This window comes from Eubalaena glacialis, chromosome 5 (assembly GCF_028564815.1).
Source record: "Eubalaena glacialis isolate mEubGla1 chromosome 5, mEubGla1.1.hap2.+ XY, whole genome shotgun sequence".
Lineage (NCBI taxonomy): Eukaryota > Metazoa > Chordata > Mammalia > Artiodactyla > Balaenidae > Eubalaena > Eubalaena glacialis.
In genome coordinates this window covers 52,930,429-52,948,776 of record NC_083720.1, presented here as the reverse complement: position 1 = coordinate 52,948,776, position 18,348 = coordinate 52,930,429, and the positions used below count along the sequence as shown (strand labels likewise).

The window sequence follows — 18,348 nt, the reverse complement described above, 5'->3', positions numbered from 1 at the left end:
GAAATAATTAGAGATTTGTAAGAAGTTGTAAAAATGGGAGAGAGTCCCCTGTATCCTTCCCCCAGCTTCCCCTAACTGTGACATCTTCTATAACTATAGTACAATGTCAAAACCAGGAAACTGACGTTGATGGAATACTCTTAACTAGACTGCAGACCTTATTCAGCTTACACTGGTTTTTACATGCACTTTTGAGTGTGCGTAGTTCTAGACAATTTCATCCTACATTTTATTTTAATAGCCCTCTTCTGTGTCTGGCTTATGTTTGTGCAGTGCTTTAGATACAGAAATAACTAGAAGAAGAAGACAAATTCCCTTCCTGTGTGTGTGCACACATTGGGGGTAGGGTGGGGTGGGCAATTAAGCCTCTGAAATCGTCGAGCTGCATGCGTTTTGATGATCAGTGTGCGTCCCTCTTCCAGGCAGAACCCCATGCTAGTATCCATCTGGAATGCCTTCCGCAGGGATATCTAATTTGTTAAGGAGAAGGAAGCATGGGGCACACGCAGCCACAGTTTTGCTTTGCCTCCGATTGATTTTGTCAGGGCTTAATTATTCCATTTCATGTTTGGCAAATCACATATTTCTCATTGAAGAATGACTGAATTGCAAGCTGGAAGTTTTCAAATGAAGTCATTTACGAACCGGTTGAGTACTTCGGGCTCCTGAACATACCCTTAAACTGTGAAACGTCTTTTCTTTTCTTTTTTTGTTCCTTCCCTTATTCACAGGGCTCAGGAACAGCACAGAGGGATTTTTTTCTCCCTGCCTCCTTCAGTCCATTACTTTTGGGGTGAGAACCAGTCTAATAACGCAGAGGAAAACCTTTTCTAAGAGTCAGAGTCACTGGAAATAGGTGCGGGGAGCTTCATCCACCCTCAAAACCAACTGTTTGTATGGCTAAGAAAAGGGGAGCACTTCTTCTCCCTCTCTTAAAAAGACAAATCAAAAGAGTGTCTGCAGCAGCCCTGTCAGAGTGTCCACGACCTTTGTTCTTGATATTGTCTGCGCGATGGAAAGGGGCCAGGCCTCTGGCTTGTTCCCAGCAGGCGCTTCTTTATTCGGCTCTTGAAGAACAAGAGTCAAGTGGGAACAACAAGGTGGCATCAGGGCGCCACGGGGGAGCTCTCAGGCCTGGCCTCGTCACAGTCTGCAGCCAGCCCTGGTGTGGGGGGGGGGGGGAGACGTTTTCTGTGTCAAGTGCCTGATGTCATACAAGACGTCTGCGTCTGAACTAAGTACCCCCTGACTCGCTTGCCTTTTCTTTTATTCTTTGCAAAGAGAGGGCCCAGTCCCCACGCACCGATGTTCTGTGAATGTGGCTGCAGTGCCCCTCCATCAGAGCCTTAGCTTCGGCTCCCAGGCCCCGAGCTGTGTGCGCCCAGACGCTCTGCAGCTTACCTCCTGGGCTGGGACTGTGCCAGGCCGGGCCGGTGGGCTGATTGTCGGTGGAGGTGCAGCTGGCTTCTGTCCCGCCCCGCTGAGTAAACCCACCCCGGATCAGAAGCCGGCAGCCTTTCAGGACACGTGTGTGCCAAGGCTCGGCCATGTGCCCTTCGGATGCACCTGTTCCTCCTGCATCCTGGGCGTGTGGGCCATCGGCGGCTGGGTCCACCCTGCCTGAGGCCACTTATTGTCCATTCCCTTGGGGGAGGGCACCGGCCATTAGCTGCTGCCCCTCACCAGCCACACGTGTGCCCGACTCACCCAGGGAAGGAAATCAACCACACAGGCCGGTAGCTCTAGGGGCGCACCTGGACTTGACGTCCTGTTTTGACAGGTCAGCTAGCCCTGCTGCCTTTATCTTCGGCCCGTCACTGCATATTCAGTTGCTTCTCACCAGTGTTTGCTGTCATCCTAGTCTAAGCCACCACTGTCCCTGTCTGGACTCCGGCCATAAGCTGCAAATGGCCTCCCCACTTGCCCTCGTTCCTCACACGGCAGCCGGTGCAAGCAGCTCACTGCACCCCCTGCAGGCGGCTCCTCCCATCACATCAGGAAGGGTCAGCCATGTCCCTTAGCACGGCCTGTGGAATCTGTCCCTGTCCCCTTGCTGGCCTCGTCGCCTGCCACGCTCACCCTTGCCCACCTGTCCCAGCCACGCAGACTTGCTTGCTTCTCCCTTGATGTACCAAGTTCGCTCCCATTTTCGGACATCTGCATTACTGTCCCCTCCGCCTAAGATGCTCCTCCCCCAGATCACTACGTGGCTTGCTCTCTTATCTCATTCCTACCTCTGCACAAATGGCATCTCATCCGGGACAGCTTCCTTGACCACCTTATCTAAGGCGGCAGCCCCACCCCTGCTACTCCCTTCCCATCGATATCCACCTTTTATTGCCTTCACAGCCTTGGCACGGCTGGACCTTGTAATTAAATATATATAATGGCTTATTTGCCTGTTGAGTGTCTCCGTACTAGAACACAGGCTCCATAAGTCCCGCTTTGTCTGGTGCCAGTGTCCAGCGCGACGCCCTGCACACAGCAGGCTTGCGGTGACTGTTTGTTGATTGAGTGATGAATGCTGTGGGCCAAGGGACAAGGACCCTTTCTCGCTTAGCTGATGTGTGACCACCACACTGTGACAGCACCCTCACACGGCTATCGTAGGGAGCATGTGGGGATGGGCGGCAGCCACGAGCCTTCCCTAGGGCCAGCACACTCTGAGGCTTCCCGGGTGGAGCCCGTTTGGGCTGAGCTGGTTAAAGCTGCAGTGATTCTCCTTTGCAACCACACATGAGCTCACCTGCACCCTGCACATGCCCTCTAGTTTGAGTCTGTGATCTCCCACCCCTATGCCTCGGCTAAAGAAGCTTCTTTTACAGGCAGCTGCCGTCCCTGGCTGCCCCCCCAACACTCCCCCACCCCCAGTGCCATCTTTCATGACTTCCTGGCAAAATCATACTCATATTTCAGTAGCCAGCTCAAATTTCCCCTCCTTCCCCAAAAGCACTTTTCTTTTCTTTTGATTCCCACATCAGAAATTAACTTTCTACCCTCCAGCCTCCCCTAGTTCTCTGTTGGTACCCACCACTCCCTTATGATGTGTATCATGTTCAATTCAATAAAGATTGATTGAACACCTGTCACGTACCAATTTCCTTACTAAGTCTGGAGGCTCAAAGGTGCAGACATGGTCCCTCTCCTTAAGGTGGTTTTACAGGAAGTAAACACAGCTACCAATCGTAACAGCTACTTTCCCTTACTGAGCACTCGCTATGTGCCGGGAACTGGGCTAAGTGCTTTGTGCGAGTATCTAATTTAATCCGCCCAGTGCTCTACTGTCATTATTTACAGAGGAGGAAACTGACTCAGAGAGGTAGAGTAATTTGTCTAAGGTCACACAGCTAATAATGGAGCTAGGACTTGAACCCAGGTTGTTTGGTTCCCAAACACCATGTTTAACCATTAAGCTATGCTGCCAGATGACATCATGAAGCTATTTACTTATTTAAGTCACTTATTCATTGAAAAAAATAACTGAGCAGTCTACGTGTTAGGCACTTTGCTAGGGTTCTTCACAGAGGAAGTGCCATTTGAACAGAAACTTGAAGGATGAGTAGAGTTTTCACTGTGAGAAAAGGAATAAAGGAAAGGCATCCAGGCAGAAGGGAAAAAAAGAGGAGGCAATGCAGACTGATGGGGGAGTGGGGACGAGCCTACATCCCTTGGTGTGAGGGATGGCAAATGAGTTTCATCTTGCACGCCAGCTCAGAGCAATGGGGGTGGCTACCTAGAGCACAGTGCTGAGAGGGATTCTGAGGCCGAGTCTGTGCTTAGTGAGAAAGAGTGCCATGTGGATTGATTACCGATATCTGCCACAGGTGAAATGTGGAGTAGGAGCACTTGAGCTATTATTTGTTCAGGTAGAGTCTCAAGTGTGAGATAGGCAATTCAGGAAATAAGACTGGGAAGGCAGGTTGGGGCCGCACTTTGGAGGTTCTTAAATGCCAGGGTCAGGTGCAGTAAGCATTCTGTCCTACTTCTACCTATATGAATATTTTTCTGACCTTTCCTCTTAAGTCAGAAACTGGGAAACCTGGAAGTTTCCTTCTTCTCCACTCTCTTTTCACTAACAATTCATTCTCATTTTCAGGTCCAATAGATTGGAAGTGGAATTTCTTATAACAAAATTCCTTTACAACAAAATCATAGAAGACTAAGTCAAATTTTGGAGACAGACTTTACGTGTCTCTGTGAAAATATCAGTTTATTCAGTGAGACAATTCAGGTTAATGACATGATAATACTTTTTGTAACTATAAGAACTACACATTTGATACTTCTGGAAAAAAAAGACACAGTTCTTTCTTTCCTCCAGTTAATCACTGTAGACTGGATTTTTCAGTAATACTGCTAATGAGTACCTAGCATCTGCATTGCCCTTTATGATTTTTGAACCACTTTTCCTATGCAGAATGTCTCATTTAACCCTTAGTAGCCCCAGGGAAGGACAGTATTCTCATTCTCTCCTTACAGAGGGGAACACTGAGGCCCAGGGAACTCGTTAATGGAGTCCCAGTTCTTGATTCTTTCAACTTTGCTAAGCCACCTCTCTGAAATATGCTAATACAGTCCTAACCCAGGTTCTAACTTAGAAGGAATACACTTTTTTATAAGTTGAATTTTCACTGACCTGGATCACCCTGTTTTCCTCACCCACTGGACTTTGCCTCTTTGAAGCGGATTGAACCACCACAGTGCCCAGCGCGGGGAGACCTCTGCATGTGGCTGGCTCCTTCTCCCCACCTGCACGGAAATGCACAGAGATGTTGTTCTCTTCCCTTGTAGCCAAAAAAGTAATACATGTACCTGGTGGAAAGTTCAGAGAGCATAAAAGGGTTTGGGGGAAGAGTAAATTCCCACCCACCCTACTCTTTTGGTCCTATTTCTAGAAGCAAACTTAATAACACTAGTTTCTGTGTCTCCTTCCAGAAATGTTCTCTGCCCATATAAGCATTAGGTTGATAGCCCCTTCTCTTCATACACACGTTGGAGGATACTATAGACTCGGCCCTGCGCTCATTAACAATATGGCAGAGATTCTTCTATGTCAGTACTTGCTACACAACCCCTTTCTTTTCAATAGCTCCTTAGTTAGCATTGCGTTGCCTGACACTCCATAATTTATTTACCTTGTCCCCTGCTGATGGTCATGCAGGTCATTTCTAGTCTTTTACCATTAACAACAAGGTTTCTCCAAGCATCCTTGTACATGTATCTTTGTACACACAAATAAATATTTTTGGGGGATAAATTACTGGGAGTGGAATTTATTTATTCTTAAGACTCCTAGTATTGAGTATGTTACAGACTTCCTTAGCCACTCACTTCACTGCCTAGTGTCCTTTGGGGTGGAAGTTCTGACCTAAATCATACTTGCTAGAAGGTAGAGTTTTTGTTCTCAGGCTTTGGCTTTAAGGAAAATAAAATTCCAGATCGCCGCTGCCTGTTTAGTGTCCTGCATTTGGAAAGCAGATTGAGTTATTGACATTCTAATTGTACTTCTCTGGGTGGGAAACTCTTAGCTTCTTTTCCTCCAGGTTCCCTTTACAAACTTTCGGCCACAGTTATTCCTTGCCTCAAGACTATCTCTAACTTCCCCACAAAGGGACTGAGGGTCTCAGCTGCATCACTGTGATGTATTTGAAGCTCGTCCTGAATAGGGCTTTGTTATGTAGAAACGGGCCCTTCCCCAGAGCAGGTGTCCTGTCAGGGCTCTGATCACTAGGCTGAACTGGAGAATGGGCTATGTAACCCCCCCAGCCACTCCACTCAGGATGATACTCAAAATACGTAACAAATAGTATGAGCTGGGGGCCCCAGTCAGGATCCCCCGGGCGCTGGCCCTGGTGCTGAAACAGGATGGTGCTGGAGATCCTTGCTGAGCCGGGTTCTACTCTGAAGGAGAAGCCAGGGTGGGTGGGTAGTGGGTGGGGGCTTTGGAGGTTCAAGGCAACACCAATCATCTAACCAATACACTGACATGTTTCAGTACTTTAACAACCAGTACAGCCGCTCAGGGGCATGCCAGCTGAACGCCAGTCCTAGCTCTCTCTGTGAGGGCTTGTGAGATGTGATGTGGTTTAATAAAAAGCTCATTGTTTTGCAGTGGCAGACCAGGTTTGAGTCATACCTGGGTCTCTTATTAGTTATACAACCTTCAACAAGACACTAACCCTTTTCTTGTCGCCAAATGAAGGAGTTTGCACCATGTTGTATCTAATGCCTCTTTTTGCTGTAGAATCTGAGGAAATAAAACAAGCAAAATGACCAAGGGGGTAGGTTCCAAACCTGAACTGTTTTCCTGGCATTTTGTGTTTACGTCATAATGATGCCTTTTCCCTACCTAACTTCCTCGTTCAAGATTAGCCAAAGAAATGGATCTGGGGGAAGGACCTGAAAAAAGAGAGACTTAATTTTTGGCTTGGGCAGCATGGGGCACGTTATAAAATTATGGAACGTGTTGGGTGAAAGACAGGTTCAAATTCTGACTTGGCCACAACTATGTTCATTTGATCATTCATCCATTCATTCATTCACTCCCTAAATATTTATGGAGCCTCTATCAAGTGTTGGCCACTCTTCTGGCTCTGAGGATGGAATAATGAATGAAGCAAAGTGCATGCTCTCTTGGAGCTTACATTCTATGTAAGCGAGCCATTTAACCTGTTTGAGCCCAAGTTCTGGACTTAAGTGTTCCTACCTGTAAATTCTTTAAATTCTTAATGCATGGCACTGGTACTGTTACTCCCCATTCTAGTGCCTATGACAGCCATCACTCATCATTTATAGCACTCCAAGCAGCCAATCAGTTACTAGAAAATGTTATCCTGGGCTAGATGAATTCTGAAGTCCTTCCCTGCCCCAAAATTTCATTCATATTAGTTATTTCTAATGAAATGGAAAGACAGTATTATACTGAGGGAAAATTGTAATAGAACTCCAAATCAAAGAACCATTAAAGCTACTGATTTTACAAGAGAACCACCATCACTTTGGTTTGGTTGGGTACAAAAGATATGTGTTTATAAAAATTATTTTAGATCTTTGTGTCTTAGATTTTCCCTCCACAGTCTTTTGCTGCAAGTTCTCCTATTCGGCCAGCTTTTCTTTGATCACTGGATAAAGGAATGGCTCATCAACATTCACTTTTAACTCCCTTCACTTTGGAAACCTCCTTTATGAAGCCTCCTTTTACTGGAGTCAGGTTGGGCAGAATCAAATCCTGTTCATTTTGATAAATGTTTCTACTATACACTAGATAACTCAACAGCAATCACTAGCAGAAGGCTTCCCAGGGGGCAAACATGACCGTCTGGTCTCTTATGTTCCACTCAACATGGTGGAAGCCGACCAAGGTTGGCTGATATCAACCTCTTGGTGAATTTTTTCCTTGGATTCTGAAGACACCCTTGCAGCATTTCCATTTCTAATCCCCTCCCTCCACTGCCGTAACTAACCAGCAAGTCCGGTGTGCGCAAATTGAGCTCAAATTGCAAAGAAATAAGGTTTGAAGTATTTTTGTTGGAATTGATAACTCCACTCTTTTGGATTTCCAAATGCATCTCTGAGACTATGAAAACATTGCTCTTATGATTTCCAAGTTGTAATGAGCCAGAGGTACCTCTTTATATAATAAAACATTTCTCCCCCTTGAGGAATGAGAGCTGGGGTGTCCAATATCCCAGGCTGAGGCTCCTGTAATTTCTTCCAATATTGGCATTCGGTAACTTGCGCAGAAGTCAACTCTAAGAAGCCCAGGAAAATAGATTATTTCCACCATTTAATTATGGATATTTAAACCAAGGAACATTTTAAGAAAGAGAAAAGTGATCTTTATTTCTAGGTTGTATTCAGTGAATTTTTTTTCTTTGAAGGGGGGTGGGGTATTGGAAATTAAAAAATCCATATTAGCCTTGTAGGTATTAAATATAGATGAAATAACTCAGTTTTCCCTGTCAGATTTGTTATGGATGCTCCTCTTTTCTAGAACCACAGAATTCTCACACATTTGCAAAATAAAGTGGAAGCCTCCCTAGTTTTAAGGAGTATGGTTAGTAATATTTGCGTAGGGTAACATGTTGAGGTTATGTGGAAAGTCTGCACGGGTGGAAAAAAAAAACTGCAATTTTAAGTGCATAGATTCTGAAACCAGACTGCTTGAGTTTGAATCCCAGCTCCACCTCTTATTATTCAACCTTCTCTAAGGCTCAGTTTAAAGGGGAACAGTAATAGAATCTATCTCATAAATTGTGAAATTAAGCAACGTTAATCCTGAAATGTGCTTAGCATGTTGGCTGGCATATTCTAAGTGTTAAATAAATGTTAGTATTTTGGCAGCTGTGCATCTATTTCCTCATCTATAGACTGGGGATAATAATGAGGATTAAATGAATTTACATATAAATATATATACATATATTTTTATACAGTGGTGTGGACCATAGTGAGTGCTACTGAAGTGTTAACTGTTATTATTATTACATAAATTCAAAATGCTTTTCTTAGCATTAGGAGGGCAGGATGTAAAATGGTTAAGCACATAGACCCTGAGCTGGAAACTTGAAATTTCGCTCTACTACTTATTAGCTCTGTTACCTTAGGCAAGTTATTTTACCTCTCTATACCTTGGGCTTTTCATTTGTTGAATGGGACTAAAAAAGAATCTCCTTTATAGGGTTGCTATGAACACAAATTGAGATAGCTCTGTAAAGTGCTTCTCAGGTGCCTGGCATATATTCAGTGTGCAATAAATGTTTGCTAATATTTTCAGACTCTTCATTTAAATGTTTGATGGGAGCTAGGCAGTGGGTTCCAGGAAGAATGTGATGTTGGAAGCAGTGTTTTTCTGGAAATAATTAAAAGGCAGCCGTCTTGCTGTTTACAGATGTGGTCACCCTCCTGGGCTTTCTCTTTGCCTCCAGTGGAGAAAACACAGGCATTGTGAAGAAGTTCCCGAGATTTCGGAATCGAGAGCTAGAGGCCACCCGACGCCAGCGGATAGATTACCCAGTGTAAGAAGAGGCCGGTGATGGGGGCCGGTGGGGCGGTAGTGCTCTTTTTATCTGAGGACCAGAGCAGGCTAGTGGAGCCAGTTAGGAAGACCTACCTTTGTAATATGCTTTGGAAAAATGATGAGATCTACATAGCTTAGGCAGAATTTGTGGACCTGAGAACCTCAAAGCATTCTGAAATTATTCTTGCACTTAGCAATCAATCCTCGCTTGACCTTGTATGTTGGTGCTGGGAATGACCCAAGTAGGTGAGTCAGGTGTTGGAGCCTGAGGCTTTGCAAGGTGTCAGGTGCAGCCAGCCACAGCCCTGCCAGATTGCAGCCTTCACTTTGCCTTTTCTGTCTTGGAAGATTGGATGAACTACTTGAAATCTCACAACTTCTGATCTCCTCCACTGATTTCAGCAAAACCCAGATATATTTTTTTCCTTCTGCTGAATTGAAGATGCTGAAAATTGTTCGTGGTTCACCTCAGACTGGATGGATTTAGCAGAGTGATTTAATTCTTCCCGTGCTGCTGGCTGTAGAAAGATCTTGAGTCACTTTACTAAGCGTATGTTCTTGCTAAGCTTCCTTTGTAATAACTTATCTTCATGAGCTTGCTCAGCTGGGTGGGTCAGGAGGGAGCTGTGTGGTACCATCTGTTTGCATATCTTACCACCGATTCGAAGGCCAGATGATAAAGCCCAGAATATTCTAAAGGTCTTGTTGGGATGAGTCCCCAAAGAACCTGGGGCTGCTGCCCCTTTAACCCAAACTGTGAATTGGTTACTGGGGTAATGGAGAGCATTCTCTGTACGGGTTTTGACCTTGATTCATGTTTCATGTGCAGAATGCATTACTCCCAGCTTATCTTTGAACTGCTGGTCACTAGCACAATGTGTGGCATCAAGCAAGTGTTCTAACAGCAAATATTTGCTGAATGATTGGTGGATCACATAGCTTGGCTAAATGTGTCCTAGTTAAGTTGACCACTGTTATTTTATCCTCACTCCACAAATCACAGATGGACAATATTTTTTCAACTAAAATAGCCCTAGTCCAGAAATGGAACAATTAGAGTAGTTGTTCCACATTGGTCAGCCAGAACTGTGATACTGAATAACCTAATATGGGCATTAAAATTGTATCTGTGTGTCCTGATTAGCATATAGTGGTGCCATTTGCAAATTATGGCATTTTTCTGCCTTAGGGCTTTTATCTTTGAAAGAAACAAAATTGCTCAAAAAGCCCTAATTATGTTTTTTTTTAAATCATTGAAATTAGAACAGCTTCTTATCAAGTCACCTCTTATTAAAATCCCGATTTTTATTCTGTGTCTGGCTTTATAAGCCTTAATCAAGGATTCAAATGGTGGGCCTGTGCGAAGCTCAGAAAGGCACAGGAAGAGTTTTTGGTGCAAGGTACCATGTCTGCTAGTTTTGTACAGTGACGCTTAACTCCTGTCTTTTGCAGTTACTATAACTACCTCCTTTGTCTCAAAAATCAAGCTTTGCAAGCTGATCTCCCATGATGAACACGAAGGCAAATTCATCCCTTCATTGGAAAGAAAGCAATTTACTCCGTCATTGTTAACTGTAATTACCTGCTCTTGGATGATATCAATCTGCAGAATTTTTTTTCTCCTCACTCTTACAGGTTTACTGTTTCACTGTGGCTTTATTTACTCCATTATTGCAAGGCCAATCTCTGTGGGATTCTGTATTTTGTTGATTCTAATGAGATGTACGGCACGCCTTCTGTATTTCTTACTGAAGAGGGTAAGTATGAAACAGAACCTTTAGAACGATAGTGTAGTTTTCTTATGCTCTGTCTACTGGCAGATACGTCTGTCTAGAATAAGGAATGTTGTCAACGTGGCAATTCAATGAGAATGATGGTTTCCAAATATGGGATTCAAGTTAAACTTTTTTTCTGGAAGCTTAAAACAAACATATACAGATGAATGCACATATGTGTTTTGTTTGTTTTGCTTTGCTTTGCTTTTATTTAAAGGAAGAAGGAATGTGATCTAGTCTTATAGCTTTTTAGGACAGTCGTCGAAAAGATACAGCCCCTTCATTCACTCCTAAGTATTTTCTGTCATTTTCACAAGCTTTCATTTTCCTTTTAGGCCACTTGCATATTCAAATGCATCTTGTCAAAGGAGAAGACCTTGCTGTAAAAACGAAATTCACCATACCCTTGAAGGAGTGGTTTCGCCTGGATATCTCTTTTAATGGCGGCCAGGTACTGAAAGCTCGCTCCACCGTGATTCATATCAGCATCATCACTTAACTTTAAGCATTGCTGTAAAGTCAGGGAGCTAGGAAATCTGCAAAAACAAATTTGTGGTATCTGATAAACTTTTACAACCATAACACTTTTTTAATCAAATTTTTATAGCTGGAAATTTAAACCATAAGAATTCTATCCCATTTAATTAACTTTTAAAGTGCTTCTTTCGACTATATTGTGAATGAGTAAATAATATAGCCAGCTACATAACCACAATTATCTGAGCAATTGAAGCCTTTTCTCCTAGCGAGATAGGCTTTGGGGAGATAAATGTTAAGACAGCCTTGGCCATATTTATATAGTGTTATCAAATCTACAACTTTTTTACAGGAAATTTATTGGTTAGTTCAGCCAAGAAATGGTATGACTGTTTTGGGCAGTTAAAACAATTGCTTATGCTTGGCATTAAACCGACAAATAGCAACCAACAAACCTAAGTGATAATTCTGGTGAGATGGAGGTTCTTTAACTACTTTGTACTATAAAACACTGCACATAATAGTTTCAAGCTTTCATAACACAGATTTTATAGATTATGGCAAACGTCTTGCTATAATTGAAGATAATTCCATTTCTTCGTATATACGATGTCAGTATGCTACTTTTTTCTGGTTACTTTATTTTCTCATCAGCTTTTCTTGTTGATTTGTAATTTTCCGATAACAAAACTGGAAAAGACATTTTGTTTGTCTTGTGTATTAGACAATACACAGACTTCCCTTGGCGGTTAGGTCTATCACATTTCCTTTTTCTGAAGAGAAAAGAAATCAAGTCAGTCCTTGTAGCTTTCCTGAGGAGAGTCTGTAAGATGTTAGCTGGCAGTTTTTGTATGTTTGTTTCCTTAATGCTGTTAGGTGACATTGCTGTGGTCCATGTTTTAGCTTCTCATTTGCATGAGGATTATGGCTGCATAGCTTGGTTGCTGCATTCTCTTAAGGTCAGCTCAGTACCATGTGTCACTTAGGTATCAAATCATCAGAGCAAATCACAGATATTATTTTGCACCAGCTGTATGCAAGGCACTCTGCTCAAGGAGCTTACAGACTATTTATGGAAGTCACATTAAGCAGGTGAAGGGGTGTCATAAGGCGAGCTTAATTGCCAAATGATTTGTATTGATTCACAGAAGAGAGACAGCACTTCACCCTGGGGTGCTCAGGGGAAGTTTCATAAAGAAGGTTCCTACGGATGGGCAGAGTTTAAATGGAGAAGCAAGGAGGGGGTACTTTAGCACATCATTGGAGGTTGGCAGATAAACCAGTTTGGAGTAGAAATTCGCTGCCTATAGAACGCTAATAGAAGAAAAAAATGTCTTTAGGGCTAGAATGTGGAGAATCTTGAATATCATGGGATTTAAATTTCTAGTTGCAAGGCAGCACAGCGTCATCGAAGCTTTCGGAGCAGAAGAGTAAATCAAAGTAGTTCTTTAATTAAAGAGATGAATTTAATGGCAGAGTACATGATCGGGTAAAACAGGAGAGAAGAATTAGGAAGACCAGATGCAGTGGAAAGAAAAAAGAAGTAGATTTTTTTAGTAAACTTTTGCCATTTGCCCTTTCGTCTTTCCATCCCATCTGGTCTCTCTGATCACATAGGTTCCAAAATAGTACTTATTGTTTTTCTACACAAAATCCAGCTCTGTGGTGAGACTACTATATTCATTGCTTTGACTAAATGGACACATTGGCTTAAAGTAAATGGTTGGTTTAGAGAAACAACTGGTCTGACTCATCTTCTTCTCTGAACCAACATGCTCTATATGGCTGAATTGGGTTGGATTTTATGGGTTAGCTTTTCTTTCATAGACATGGTGTTGGAGCCATATCTTTGACAATCTAATTAAGCCAGAATGTGTTTCCTGAACACTTGCTCTGCGCTAGCACTGGGGGGAATAAATTAAGCCCCTTAACCCCAGGGGCTTATGTTGTAGTCCCAGACACGAGAAGAATACATGACAGCTAACAACATTCGCGACGAAAACATTGTCACCATTGAAATGACAGTGACAATTCTCAGCGCTGAGGGAGAGAGGTTGGGAAGCCACAGTGCATGAAGAACATTCATCCCCTGTCTTGTTTTTCCCCCTAAGGCTCTCCTGGAATCACAGTCAAATTCCAAGAACTCCTTGTTGTATCTTACACATTTCCTTGTCTTTTTATGCAACAAGCTTTCAAGCACGAATACACCAAATGAACCTTTGGCTGGTAGTGTGGAAGTGTCCACAACCCACTGGGGGAAACTGCATTATAGATATTTTTATCACATTAAGTCATTTGGAGGGACTTTCCTGATGGTCCAGTGGTTAAGACTCGGAGCTTCCACTGCAGGGGGCATGGGTTCGATCCCTGGTCGGGAACTAAGATTCTGCATGCCGCACAGTGTGGCCAAAAAAATTTCTTTCAATAAATAAATAAAAATAAAATGACCGAAATACTTCTTTAAAAAAAAATCAGGACTTCCCTTGTGATGCAGTGGTTAAGAATCCTCCTGCCAATGCTGGGGACGCGGGTTCGAGCCCTGGTCCGGGAAGATCCCACGTGCCGCACAGCAACTAAACCTGTGCGCCACAACTACTGAGACTGTGCTCTAGAGCCCACGAGCCACAACTACTGAGCCTGCGTACCACAACTACTGAAGCCCACACGCCTAGAGCCCGTGCTCTACAACAAGAGAAACCACTGCTCGCCACAACTAGAGAAAGCCCACTTAGCAATGAAGACCCAATTCAGCCCAAAATAAATAAATAAATTAATTAATTAAAAAAAAAAAAAGTCATTTGGAGAAATTGTGTCTTAAGTCTCAAAATATACACAGGGCTAGTAAACTGCTCCTTTTATTTTTTGCAGAAACTGATCAGGTGAAAGACTATGAAGCCTATTTTACGAGTAACTCATATCCAGGACTGTATTTATGATGTGGGGTCTTGAGGCATAACTGATCCTTGTGTATCTCTCCCAACATAGATAGTAGTAACCACCAGCACTGGACAGGATTTGAAAGACTACCATAATCAGACCATTAGGTAAGTGTGATTTTTCTTTTGATTCAAAATTTGCTGGATGAGGGTTAAGGAACCTTCATATGTTAGCCCTCAACCCTGAAGTTATTCCCACCCTGTCTGATTCAGTTTTTTCAAGCATGGACTGTGGCTAGTCTGCCCTGTAGCTGATCTTTGTACTATTTTTCTTCTTTTTTAAATGTACAAAAACTCTCCACGTTTTCCCCACAACCTTTTTTTTTTTCCAAGCAAGAGAAACTTGTTCTCTCTCCAGATCTCACTGTAAATTCTTCCTTTCATGACACTTTATAATTTGTTTTCTTTGAAAATTATCTTCTACAAAGGATTCGGAAAAATAAAAGTATTAATGTTGCTTATTGAGAGGGGTTGGTAAGTTTGGCCTAGTATAGAACATAAAAGCAGGCAGCCTTCATATTTATGTTTATAAAGTAAATTTGAAACGTATGCAACTATTGATATTGGGGTAACTTTTCAATCTTATGTAACGATTCTCTACAAGAGTTACAGAAACTGAGAATTGGGTCTTTTTCCTCATTTGTCATATATTTTTAATTTGCTTCTACATCCCTGTTTAAGAGTGGGTCTTACAGTGTCAGAAACATGGGGCATGAGCTCTTCTTTAAGAACTCGGGATATCTCATCATAGCTAGATTTTATATATATATCAATATATATAATGTATATATATATATAATGTGTATATATATATATATATATAAATTCAAATGCTTAAGAATAAGTAAAGAACAGAAACAAAAATTAGCAGCTTAAAAAAATAAAATAAAATAAGCAGCTTCATATGTATAATTTAAAAAAATTTATCAGGGGCATTCCCTGGCAGTCCAGTGGTTAGGACTCCACACATCCAGTGCAGGGGGCACGGGATCAATTCCTGGTCGGGGAACTAAGACCCCGCATGCTGCACAGTGCGGCCAAAAACAAAAATGTATAAAAAAAAATGTATCAGGACTGTTGGGCACTTTGGCTGGGGGTTGGGGGGTGGTTCATTCCTTCATCCTTTAGTCATTTCACTACGCTCAGCCAAAAACCATCTCTCCAAACAGGCTCCATTCACTCAGAGTCTCCACACAATCCAAATTTTCTTGGAAACCAATTATTAAAGAAAGGAAAGCAAAGAGGGGTGATGACAGCAGAGTAGGGGACGTACACTCTACTTTTTTTTTTTCCCCCCACCATTTCTGTTTAGATTTAAGTCAAACAATTTCTTTTAGGCTCTGGGCACATAGAACAATTCTTATTTTCATGACTGGATTAAAGGATTAGAGTTATAGCGAAAGGCTAAAGCAGTGTTATTCCTTAGCCTGCAAAGAGAAAGTCAGGGGGTGACTTGCTAGCTATATTGACGCATAGAGGCTGAGGCCTTAGAACAGAGCAGAAGTCTTAAGTGCACCAGGTGGATTTAGACCAGTGAGGAAGAATTCAACAGATACGCGTTTTGTTATATAACCAGCGGCCATGGGATCGTCTATGAAGAGTTTGAGAATAGGAAAGGCCTGGGAGTTTGCTTTGGAGAAACAGCTGATGTGTGGCCCCTTTAGAAATCTCTTCGAGTGCCCTGTTCTGCCTCAGAAATTAAGGGTTTGCATTTTCAGGATGTGAGGTCTAAAATAATGCCTGCCCTTTCTCCCCTGACACCCACATGCAACCTCAGACACTTTTGACAACCGACTGAATTTCATAAGCTTTTTTTCATTTTCGATGTAAGGGCTTCCTTTCCTCTTAAATCCCAGAAGTGTAGATGCTGACACGAGCGGAGTGAATCACAGTAAGATCCAGGGCTGGGACTAGGGTGAGGCAAGGGAGGCACCTTCCGCATAAAATGTAAGGAGACACCCACAAAACTTAGTCATTATATTAGTTTGCCAAGGCTGCTGGAACACAGTACCACAAACTGAGTGACTTAAACCACAGAAATGTATTGCCTTGCAGCTCTAGAGGCTAGAGGTCCGAGATCAAGGTGTCAGCAGAGCTATGCTCTCTCTGAAGGCTCTAGGGAAAGATCTGTTCTAAGCTTCTCTCCAGCTTCTAATAGTTCCTTGGCTTGTGGCAGCATAAAGCCAAACTTCACGTGGCATTTTCCCTGTGTGAGTGTCTGTTTTTGTCCAAATTTCCCTTTTTTATAAGGATACCAGTCATATTGGATTAAAGGCCCACCCTATTCCACTATGATCTCATCTTAACTAATTATATCCGCAATGACCCTATATCCAAATAAGGTCACATTCTAAGGTACTGGGGGTTCAGACTTAAACATATGAATTTTGGGGGGGACACAATTCAGCTCATAACGATAGTCATGATAAATAACATTTAATACAGTATTTTTAAAAATCAAGATTAATGTAAAGAATCCATGATGAACAAAATTACAAAATTTTAAGTAAAGATGGAATCAGTATGATCATGTAAGATTCCTGAATTCAGGACTGATTTTCAGGTACATACCGATTCAACATCCTGGTGAAAGCTTTGAAATGATTCCTTACCTGGTAATACGAGCAGTCCCCAGGCCCAAGACTTCCCCTTACCACTGTCTCAGCTGCCCTTCCCCTACTCCTGGGACCCCCTCCATCAATAGAACAACTAAAGAATTAATGTTGGGCCCACCTGGGATTCCTGTGGTTAGCTATTTGGAATCTCATTCACCAGAGAGATTTCAGAATGGGCCAAGGTAGTAAACTAAACATCAAATATTGTAGATGGTTATAGGTGTTCCAAGGAAAGCCTCTTAATCCTCCTTTTTATTTGTTCTTGTAAAGTAAACATAATGATAGCTGTTATCCCGCAAAAGTGGTGTAGGAGGATCAGGAATTAAGTGCTCAGAAGTTCAGTGCTGCAGTAACAACTGCAGACTTGTGTAGTGTCGAATTCATTCATCTGTCCATCCATCCATCCATCCAGTATATATTCATTCACCCAACACATTTACCACATGCCTGACACAGTGCTGGACCCTGGGAATAAAACGATGAAAAACAAGAATACAGTCCATCCCTGCCTTCATGGAACTAAAAAATCTAGTGGGGGGAAAACAGATCTTAAACAAATACATTCACAAATAAATTTAAAATTACAGATTGTGATGAATGCAGGGAAGGAAATAAAATAGGTTGGCTTGAGAGGATCTCAAAGGGGCCAGAATTTAGGCCAGGCCCTGAGGAAGTGACACTTAAGATGAGAATTACTTTAAGGGGTGAGAGGGACAGCTATTTTGAGGCTTTAAATTCCCCTGCTAAAGAACCCATGAGCAGGGAATTCCTTGGCGGTCCAGTGGTTAAGACTCCACGCTTCCACTGCAGGGGGCCCGGGTTTGGTCCCTGGTCGGGGAACTAAGATCCCACATGTCCCTGCCATGTGGTGTGGCCAAAAAAAAGAACCCATGAGCCAAAACTGTTCCCTAATTCTGAGTGAGGCCTAGTTAAAGACAGAGGCAGGCAATCCTTCCCCACTGCTGGGTCCTCCACAGTAATAAACCAGGGCACTCTCCCACATCCAGATAAGAGTAAAGATAGTTTGCCAGCTTGTCTGAGGCTTGCGGAAGGGACCGGCTTGGGCTTTTGAACTGTCTAGCTCAGCTCTTATGTCAGCAAAATTGATGACCATCAAACCATGCACAGTGCAAGGAATCTCTTGCAGTCTTGGTGCAGCCACTGAGAATTTTAGAGGAGAAAAATGTGGAGGCACCGATGTGGAGGGAGACGGAGCTGGAGAGATCTGTTAGTTGTATTATAATGACGATAAAAAATTGCACTCTAGTACCATAGGGACCAAGTAATTTATTGATTAGTTGAGAATTCAGTTAAAGCAAAGATCCATAAAAAAAAGTGGGTAAATATTTTATTTTAATTTAAAATATGGAAATGTGCATTAATTTGCCAATCTTTCTAGCTAGAGCCTTGCCTTTGAGTATGGGTCTACTGATTGGAGTTCCCTGTGATCTTTCTTGCATGAACGGTACCCAATTTCTGTTTCTCCCAAATGAAAAGAAAACAAAGACACTTGTGAAACTATCAGA

The 18,348-nt window shown here is 42.7% G+C and overlaps 1 protein-coding gene across 2 annotated transcripts in view; it reads left to right on the top strand.

The window, feature by feature from the left end:
* SEL1L3 (SEL1L family member 3) overlaps positions 1-18,348 on the top strand; it is a 99,860-nt gene that overhangs the window by 13,890 nt on the left and 67,622 nt on the right. For both annotated transcript variants that reach the window (XM_061191294.1, XM_061191293.1), the window contains exons 3-6: positions 8,891-9,017; positions 10,655-10,776; positions 11,130-11,245; positions 14,257-14,315. In XM_061191294.1, coding sequence (XP_061047277.1) covers positions 8,891-9,017; positions 10,655-10,776; positions 11,130-11,245; positions 14,257-14,315 — 424 coding nt within the window. The remainder of the gene's footprint in view (positions 1-8,890; positions 9,018-10,654; positions 10,777-11,129; positions 11,246-14,256; positions 14,316-18,348) is intronic.